The 10,252-nt window shown below is 33.7% G+C and overlaps 1 protein-coding gene across 1 annotated transcript; it reads left to right on the plus strand.

The window, feature by feature from the left end:
* Positions 1–2,538: 2,538 nt before the first annotated feature.
* LOC144547632 (NADP-dependent malic enzyme-like) lies at positions 2,539–9,990 on the plus strand. The gene is made up of 19 exons (XM_078296318.1): positions 2,539–2,935; positions 4,336–4,456; positions 4,795–4,869; positions 5,334–5,485; positions 5,820–5,925; positions 6,635–6,700; positions 6,922–7,017; positions 7,122–7,193; positions 7,292–7,375; positions 7,465–7,563; positions 7,669–7,716; positions 7,811–7,864; positions 7,953–8,051; positions 8,402–8,491; positions 8,618–8,695; positions 8,836–8,910; positions 9,013–9,103; positions 9,352–9,480; positions 9,681–9,990. Exons 1-19 carry the CDS (start codon positions 2,781–2,783, stop codon positions 9,767–9,769), a joined length of 1,779 nt encoding a protein of 592 aa, XP_078152444.1. The 5' UTR covers positions 2,539–2,780; the 3' UTR covers positions 9,770–9,990.
* Positions 9,991–10,252: the final 262 nt, after the last annotated feature.

Genomic DNA, 10,252 nt, shown 5'->3' on the forward strand with positions numbered 1-10,252 from the left:
GATTGAATAGAATAAGGAGTCTTTGTTTTGTTTTATGACTAATTTGTAATTTTAGTAAGAAAATATTTACAAATAAACATGAATTATCACAAAATTTATTTTATTTCTTGTCATTTAATTTAAGAAAACCTGAATAACATAGCGCCACCATTCGATCAAGTGAATATGAATCATTTCCACAAAAATATGTAAGGAGCAATTTCCTATATTTTTCTTTGGTCATTCCTCAGACTTTCTTTTTTAGAAAAAATAAGGATCTTGTCTTTATTTGTTTTATTGATATCAAAAATAGATTTCAATGTGAAATATGTTATAGAAATTCAGTATAGTTCAACCTAGTTGAACAGAAAGAGAATAAAACCAAAAAAGTCAAAAGAAAAATAAACAATAAAATGCAAACAAAAAGAGACATATAGGTTCCAAGATTTAAAATGAACTAATATAAAAATCTTCTCTTATTAGTGAAAAAAATTTCACTGATCTTGAACTTATGTAATTAGCTCTGCACTTGAATTATTCTCTGAAAATTCGAGCACAACGCTCCCTCCAACAGATAAACATAGCCAACAACAATACTTCTTTGGATTTGAGGTCCCTGTCTTTCTGCACAATCCATTGATGTGCTCCCTCTCCATTCAATTCTCTTTGTCAATTCCTTATTGGTAGTTGAAATGTACCAGTAAGAATTGTGTAAATTGTTAGCGAGAATGAACATTCAGAAAACAAATGTCTGATTGATTCATCATTAGCTCTGCACATCATACACATACTTGACAGATTTCATCATCTCTTTTGCAAATTTTCAACTGTCAGTATTTTGTCATGTTAACCAAGAAAACAACTGTCATCTGTCAGACTTAAAAAAAAACAAAAAAAAAAAACATACTGACAAATGACCAAATAATTTTGGATTTGACCAAACTTGATATACAATATATTTGTTTAATAACGGATAACGCTTTACAATTTTAATTTTTGTTTTGAACAGTTTTACAAAAGATAGTATACGAATATACTAATGAATTAAACTAAAACTAATTTTATTCTTAAAATTTAAGTTCAACAACTCTTTTGGAAAAAAAGTCAAAAGTAGATCTGATGAATGATAATATATATATAAATCAGTGTGCAGATCTAGATTTCATTGCTATGGATCAAATCAGCGTAAAAGCCGAAAAACAAACAGTTGATATATTACGATTTACAAGTCAAAAACGTGTATTAAAAGGACAAATTATTACAGAATTAATTAGTCAAAAATAAATCATGTATAAACACGTTGGTCATTTTGACAAAGAAAAATTATTGATAAATCTCAATCCGTGGCAGTGTTTTAAAATACAGTTTTGTTCATACATGCGGAAGACCACTGCATATCGCATATGCGGATTTTAATGCGGATTTTAAAATAAAAATTCACGTATATATATATATAGAGAGAGAGAGAGAGAGAGATGGACTATGGTACATTGCAATGCATAAACATTTTTGTGCATTGGACTGTAAATCACCGGATTCAAAGTCCAAATGACCGATCCAAACCATTCATCTTGTTCTCCATATTAATATGTGCTTGGAGACCAAATTTTATATATTTTTTAATTTTTTTACTATTTATTAAGCCACTTTGAAAATCGCCGATCCAATGGTGCCTTTTGATTTTACTGTTATTGTTGGATCAGTGATTTTCAAAGTGGCTTAATAAATAGTAAAAAAATTTCAAAAAATATAAAATTTGGTCACCAAGCACATATTAATATGGAGAACAAGATGAACAGCTTGGATCGGTCATTTGGACTTTGAATCGATGATTTATGGTCCAATGCACAAAAATACCTATGCATTACAATGTATCATAACCTATTTCTCTATATATATATTCATATTCATATATTTAAATTTATTTTCACATAACCAACAATAGTTTTTTCACATAAATTCTAATTAAAATACAATCAAATTATTAAATTTGGATCTCATATGCGCGTTTTTAGTCCGCATATCAGCATATTCGAACTACATGCTCAAAATTATATGGGAGGACTACGTGACTATTTTGAGCACAGCTCCGACGGCATAGGCATATGCGGCTGTTAAAATACTGATCCGTGGTGGATCACACTTCTATTTTCAACGAGACTATTTTCCTTTTTTTCTTTCTTTCTTTTTTTTTTAACTTTAGCATGTCAGAGTAGATATAATATTTTTGTCAAAAGTAGAGTACAGACTACAAACTATGAACTGTGAAGGGATAGTGCGACACAGGCACCAAAACAATATCTCACAAGCAAATTTATACACCTAAGGTAACTCAAATTTTATTTTAGATCAAGACTGTCCGATCTGCTTTGACACGAATATTAAAGAGATCCTTGTATTCCTCCTCTTACCGGATTGCCTCAAATTCTGATCAGACGGTTCTGAATTTAAACTCAAAATTTAAGTTACCTCAGAGAATCAGGACTCCTTTAAATGGGTACAGAATTGGAAACCAAATATCTAACAATTAAAAAATGGGAAGGAAGAATATTCTAAAATATTTACATTGTTTGACCGAAACACTCCCCCCCTTTTATTGCCGTCCTCCTCTCCTCCTCTCTTCATTCCAAGCTCCCTGGAACGCTCGCCAGGGTATAGAAGACCAACCCCACACACTAGAGAGAAACCGATTCAGACGCAATCTATCGCAACTTGCTGCGACCGACGCTCTCTGTTGCAAGAGAGGAGTGGGAGAAGGAGAGAGTGACGGTAAGGCGGGTACTGCGACGCGAGTTGTTGCGATGGAGAGCTTCATGAAGGGGATCCGTGGTGACGTGCCATGCGTACTGGATATGGATCCGACGCACACCGTTGGCGGAGGTGTTGACGATTTCTACGGCGAGGATCGTGCCACTGAGGATCAACTGGTCACTCCCTGGACCATCTCTGTCGCTAGGTCCCGCCTCTTTCTATATTAATTTTCCTTGTTTGTACTTTCAAATCCTGTTTGGCAACTAGTTGATCCGAGCAAGATAGGTTGCTTCCTATTGGCACGATTATATATATATATATATTTATATTTTGGGAATTGTTGTATAATTTGCACGTCAAATTATGAAAACACGTTCCAGACTTATGTTTTTAAAAAAAAAAAAAAAATCTAGTGAGTTTATTCTTCAAATTTTTGAACTTGGAAGTGATTTCACTGATGAATAGATACTCTCAACTCCGGTTGTTGGCTGTTTTCTTGTCTATTTTTGATCAATCACGTGTATTATGTCGGGTAGATCCCTTTTCATCTAGATCTAACACAAGGTGAATAAAATTATCTGTTAGTTAAGTTTGTTTATTTATCTGAAAGAGACAGTTTCGTTTCCTTTGTCCTGTCTGTCTATTCCCATATGGCTTATTGTTCTCTAGTCAAAATCCGTGTTTACTAATTCACAAGTTGGTTTTACTTCTCTAGATTTTATTCATTTTATTCTGATCTCTACAATTTTCAGGTTAATTCCAATTTTTGTTTTCCACTATAATTTTGGAACTTCCCTTAATATATTTCCAGGAGTTACCAAATACAGTAATGTTCTACAATCCAGTTTTAGTAAAATTAGCAAAGATAATGTGTTCATACAGTCAAACAGTTATAGAGATGCCTGCTGTTATAGCGAAATTTACTGCTTTATTGGAGTAGATTTATTATTGTAGAACATTAAAGGAAAACACATTAAGAAAGTTTTAGCTTAAATCACCGAACTTTGGGTTTATACGTGCTGTTTCTCGTTGTTAAACGTATTTGCAAGTGAGAATTTGACGGAACTATAGATATAACCTCTAGTTTGATCTAATGTACCAAATTCGAAGTAATGGAAAATTGTGTTATAAATTATGAAAAGAAACAATATTTTCAATTTCTCATTGAACGGTTGCTAACTGTCACTCATGGCAAAGAAATTTATACAGGGTTGATATGTCCCTTTGGGGTTGATGGGGGGAAGAAAATATTCTCCTTCTCATTATTGCAGGGGTGCTCTTTTCTTTGCAAAATGTTTTCAGTTCATTTTTATTATTTATTTCTTTCCTTTTCCAGCACATAAATTTCCCACAAAAGAAGTATTTTTTTACAAACTCTATTTAGCAACTCCTACTCTTTATTGAGGAATTATGTTTTATTCTTCAACCTGAAGTATATCACATCTTTATTATTTAAATTATTGCTACAGAAGCAAGCACACTTGTTTGTTCTTTAGTTTTCTTTGTTTAGTGCAATAAGGGGCTTGCTTTATTAGATAACCTTGTAAATTGCCTCCGAGATTAATCTCATCATTACATCAAATTCTTCCCTTTTTCTCACCTCAGCGGCCACACTTTATTGCGGGACAAGCGCCACAACAAAGGGCTTGGCTTCACTGAGTCCGAGAGAGATGCCCACTATTTGCGTGGCCTTCTACCTCCTGCTATTATCTCACAAGAGCTTCAGGTATATGGCACATCATTTACATATTTGTTTCCATCATAGTTAAATGTATGTATGTATGCATTTCTTGATATGTCACATTTTTTATATCAGAAGCGCTTGAGATTTGTATTATCACTTAAGTTATATGATTGTAAGATATAACATATTTGTATCCTTTTCTGGAATTATATGCATTTCTGATACATTTTATATCCCATTTTAATTAATCAGATGTTCTGGGGGATGGTGGGGGTGATATTTTGTGGGCGACTATATCAGATCTATCTTGACTGAAAAATCTGAAACATTCTACATGGAATGAGTGTTTTGATTCTTATCTCTAACCTGTATTATTTCAGGAGAGGAAAATGATGAAGAATTTGCGTTCGTATGATGTTCCACTTCAGCGCTATATGGCCATGATGGACCTTCAGGTGAAATATATACTTTTTCAACAGCTTGACTTCTACATTGGTTAAACTATTTTTTAATTGACTGTGTTAATTTTTTCTTTATAAATTGGCTGCCATTTATTATTAACCTGAAACTTTTCTTGCAAAACATGTTATTCTTTTCTGCAAGTTATTTGCAAGTAGTGTTAAACTATTATGCAAGTGTTATGTTATAGATGATCTGGCCATATTTACAGCAAGTTAATTCAACCAAACACAGTTTCATTAAAAAAGCAGTGGTAACTGTTGACAAATGGAAGAAATAATGTTTTGTTTCTTCTGTTTCACCTCTCCAGTAAAAGATAGGGATTGTTAGGGGGTGGATTGTCGGCATTAGATTTTGTGCTATAAAATATGAATAGCATAATACTTGTTGATGGTCTGTTGAGTTCCTCCTATCCTTTATGATTTTATTAAAGATTTGATCATACACTTTGGATTTGTAGGAGAGAAATGAGAGACTGTTTTACAAGATACTAATTGACAATGTCGAGGAGCTGCTCCCAGTTGTGTACACTCCCACTGTTGGGGAGGCTTGTCAGAAATACGGGTCCATCTTCAGGCGCCCCCAGGGGCTTTATATCAGCCTTAAGGAGAAGTAGGATATTCTCTCTATGTATACTAAAATTAGAGTTGATTGGTGTTATGCAAATTAGTAATGTAAAATATAGCGAAAACCTCTACGAAAAAGTATATTTCATATCGGAAGTAAAAAGCTGATACTCGTAGGCCAATTTAGGTGTATTGTTATATTAATTAATTTGTAAGCATAATGGTGTTTTTTTAATTTTCTTCCTTTTTGGGAAAGAGTAACAATTAGGTAGACTCATTATAATTGGAAAACCCATAATATTGCAAACCCAACATAAATAAGCTGGTACAAGAAAAAACATGTACTGAACCCATATTATTCCAAACCCATATAATTGTAGGGGCAAGATTTTAGAGGTGCTGAGGAACTGGCCTGAGAGGGGTATCCAGGTCATTGTTGTCACAGATGGAGAGAGAATCTTGGGACTTGGCGATCTTGGTTGCCAGGTCAGATTTTGATCATCTGAATATGAATACTTTACTCTTTGCTGCTTTTGATTATGTAGTTCATCAATAACATTGTTCACTATCTACTCTTAATTAATCCTATTATAAACATTGTTGACAACCATAACAATATTAAAAGTAGAGGAGGGTTCAAATGCCTCCATGTTTTTGTGCCTCCATCATGCCTCCATCTCTCTCTATCATTTTTAAAGTTCAAACAGTCGATCCGAACCGCTCAATCTAACATTCATACTAAAATATGTTTGGAGACCAAATTTTATATTTTTAGAAATTTTTTTACTATTTTTTTAGATAGGTACAAAATCAGTAAATCTGAACCATCTAAAAACAGTATTTTTGTACCTATCTAAAAAAATAGTAAAAAAATTCCTAAAAATATAAAATTTGGTCTCCAAACATATTTTAGTATGGAGGTTAGGTTGAGCGGTTCGGATCGACTGTTTAAACTTTGAAAATGATGGAGAAAGATGGAGGCACGATGGAGGCACAAAAACATGGAGGCATTTGAACCCTCCTCTTAAAAGTAATGATAGTAGAAATAATTATCATTTAAAGGTGAAGTGGCAGCATATAAATGTAGCTTTCTATTGTATTATTCTTAAGAGTGTAAGATATAGGACTTCTATACACTGATTTGCACTAGACTAATTAAATGTTGTTAATTTTTTTTTTTTTTTTTTTTATGCAGGGAATGGGTATACCTGTTGGGAAGCTCTCTCTATACACTGCACTTGGTGGGGTCCGCCCATCTGCTGTAAGAGTCTCGGCATTACTTACTTTTCATTTTGGTTGAAGTAAGAGATGATTACTGGTCTTTTTACCAGAATTTGATGTCATATTCCCCAAATTTTGTCCTTATCTGGAAAAATCCTTATTCCACAGAAAAAAATAATAACATATGGTAGAAACTGATACTACTAATTAGAGTGTGATTTATTCTAGAATTTTTGCTAAATTTCTTAAGCTCTGTTATAGTGCTTGCCTATCACACTTGATGTGGGGACAAACAATGAGACACTACTAAATGATGAGTTTTACATTGGCTTGAAACAAAAGAGACCCAGAGGCCAGGTAAGATGCACACTACTCCGACCATTCTTTTACTTTTTCTATATTCGTTAAAATGCATTTATATTTATAACTTATTTTTCTTTTTCTTGCCTTTTCTGTAATAGGAATATGCTGATTTTCTTCAAGAGTTTATGTCTGCTGTCAAGCAGAGCTATGGTGAAAAAGTGCTGATTCAGGTCAGAGACATACTTGACTTATTTACAGCTAACTAAAATAATCTGATCTTATTAGCATTTATTTATTGCAAGCTTTTAACTTCTCTTAATTGAATCAGTTTGAAGACTTTGCAAACCACAATGCCTTCGACCTTCTTGCAAAATATGGCACGACCCATCTGGTCTTTAACGATGATATTCAGGTATGAATTTTGAAGTGCACTTTGATTGTTGGTTTGTTTAAGGTTGTTTTTTTTTACTTACCTGTACCATCTGTGTATTGATTTTTCAGGGCACAGCTTCTGTGGTGCTAGCTGGATTGATCTCAGCTCTGAAATTGGTTGGTGGAACCCTAGCTGATCACACTTTCATGTTCCTTGGTGCTGGTGAGGTAAATTTACAAATAGTGAAAAGAGGGGCTCTTCTGTTATTTTTTTTTTAAATTGAAGTTATTTCTGCTAATTTTGCTTTATTTACTTTGATTTTGTTTGTCTAGGCTGGGACGGGTATTGCAGAGCTCATAGCTCTTGAGATTTCTAGGCAGGTAATGTTTAAATCCTAGGTCTTTTTTACACATTTCATGAATGTTTTTCTATTTGGAACCTTCTTTGAGGTAATGAATTATTATTGCTCTGCAGACAAAGGCTCCAGTGGAGGAGACGAGAAAGAAACTCTGGCTTGTTGATTCGAAGGTCTGTTGTCACTTGCAGATCCTTTTATATTCATTTTTAGTTTTCTTTTTCCTACATTCTTAACAAATAACAATAATAATCTCTGTAGGGACTGGTTGTAAGTTCACGCATGGAATCACTACAACACTTCAAGAAACCATGGGCCCACAATCACGACCCTCTCAAGAGTCTCTTGGAAGCAGTGAAAGTAAACCACTCAAGTCTATTTATGTTTTGTCATGCACTGGTATTGGGTACTGTTACCTGTACACTGAAATATTTTGCAACTCTATCTAGCTTAATTGGCCTTTGAATAACAAAATTGCAGTTATGCATGAAAGGTTTTTCTTTTGAACAAAAGGTGCCACAGTGCCACTAAGCACCACCCATTTTTCTTCGAGCAAAAACAAAGTATTACACTGATACCATATCACACAAATTAGAAAAACCCCACCAAAGCTTAAATTAACAGTAGTATCAATTTAAAGATCAAATATAGTGTCTTGAATTATTACAAGATTGTTTGTAATATTTATTGTTATTCTATTTCTTGCATAGGCCATCAAGCCAACAATTTTGATAGGAACATCAGGTGTGGGCCAGACTTTCACACAAGAGGTGGTTGAAGCTATGTCCTCCTTCAATGAGGTAATTGATCCTCTTAAAATTGTTCCTCTTAATTCTACTTGATAAAAACCTTCAAAAAAAATTCTACTTGATAAAAGATATGAACACAAAAATTGAAAGCTAATATTCTCTTTATGAAAAATTTAGAAACCTCTCATTCTTGCTCTCTCAAATCCAACCTCTCAAGCTGAGTGCACTGCTGAGCAAGCTTACACTTGGAGCAAGGCAAGGAATTTCTCTCTTAACATCTGTTTGTTTTCAATATTCAGTATTACTTTCTCTGCCTCCACCACCCACTTTAAAGTACGTGTAGATAGGCCAAAGATATTTTTAAATAAATTTTTGCATCAAAACTTGTTAAACAGGGCAAAGCTATATTTGCTAGTGGAAGCCCCTTTGATCCATTTGAGTACGAAGGCAAGACATTTATTCCTGGTCAGGTATGTAAAAAATTAAGATGTGTCGTTATTATCATTAATTTTTTTTTAGTGAGATAATTCATAGTTAAAATATCATACAAAATGTTCTTCTTTTAATAATAGGCAAACAATGCATATGTCTTCCCTGGCTTTGGGCTTGGTGTGATCATGTGTGGAGCCATCCGTGTGCATGATGACATGCTCCTCGCAGCTTGTAAGTGAAAATTTACAAAAAGAGTATGCTCAACCAATTGTACTATATGGTTTAGGAAGAAATTTCTTTTCTATATTCAAATGTAAGCATCATTAGATATATATCAGCTAGATACTATAAAAATAAATTAATCTGTGAGAAAATAAATCAAAATCAAAATACCATGAGGAAAAGTATAAACATGGAATAATTGAATGCGTGAGAGAACATGGGTTTAAGTTTCTTTTATTTTTACTGTTGGAATACAGCTGAAGCACTGGCAAAACAAGTTTCTGAAGAGAACTATGCGCAAGGACTAATTTACCCTCCTTTCACCAACATCCGCAAGATCTCTGCTCAAATTGCAGCCAATGTGGCTGCCAAGGCATATGAACTCGGTAATGTTTCTTCTTCCCATCTAATTTTGAACATATGTACAGTTACCTTTTTTTTTTTCAATGATGGATTGTTGTTTGGTGTTGTACCTTTCTGCCTAGACAATTTCATTTGCTTACGTCTCCTAGTAACCCACCTCTATCTGCATTGCTCTATTTCACTTCTTTTTAATTCTGAAACTTCTTTTCATTGGAACAAATAGGTTTGGCTAGCCGTAGGCCCCGCCCAGATGATCTGGTGAAGTATGCTGAGAGCTGCATGTACACACCTATCTATCGCAACTACCGATAAATGAGTCCTTTTTCTTTTACTGTTCCTGAAATTACTACAAGAAAATAAGGCATTATCCAGCCATTGTAATTGTTCTCTCTGGCTTTTTTTTTTTTTTTTTTTTTCTTATGACCCTTTGTTTTGTTTGTATGTTGTGCTCAAAGACAATCTTTGTAATTTGGCAAGGCCAGTAGAAGTACATCACAAGTTTATATTGTTTATATTAATAGGCTTCAATATTACAGCTAGCGTTTATGATTTAACTTACGTTATGAGCACGTTCTGCTGGAAAATTTTTACACGTTAACGTTGTGGATAGAAATTAACCATTTCTGATGATTTCTAATTGTTTTTAGTTAAAATAACAGATTTATTGTACATCAAGTTTGAATGGAGATAATGAAAAACTAACTCTCGTAGGTCATGTTTGGTTGTGGAGTAAGATCCGGTGTAAACCTCTTATTCCATCTTTCATGTTTAAAGAGTCAAATGAGGAGTAAAATT

This window comes from Carex rostrata, chromosome 31 (assembly GCF_964058835.1).
Source record: "Carex rostrata chromosome 31, lpCarRost1.2, whole genome shotgun sequence".
NCBI classification, from domain to species: Eukaryota; Viridiplantae; Streptophyta; class Magnoliopsida; order Poales; family Cyperaceae; genus Carex; species Carex rostrata.

Excerpts from the sequence above, each read along its gene's own strand:
- LOC144547632 (XM_078296318.1), top strand. The coding sequence starts at position 2,781 with ATGGAGAGCTTCATGAAGGGGATCCGTGGTGACGTGCCATGCGTACTG. Across the intron at positions 5,486-5,819 it reads TATATCAGCCTTAAGGAGAA|GGGCAAGATTTTAGAGGTGC; the intron begins GTAGGATATTCT and ends ATATAATTGTAG. Across the intron at positions 5,926-6,634 it reads TTGGCGATCTTGGTTGCCAG|GGAATGGGTATACCTGTTGG; the intron begins GTCAGATTTTGA and ends TTTTTTATGCAG.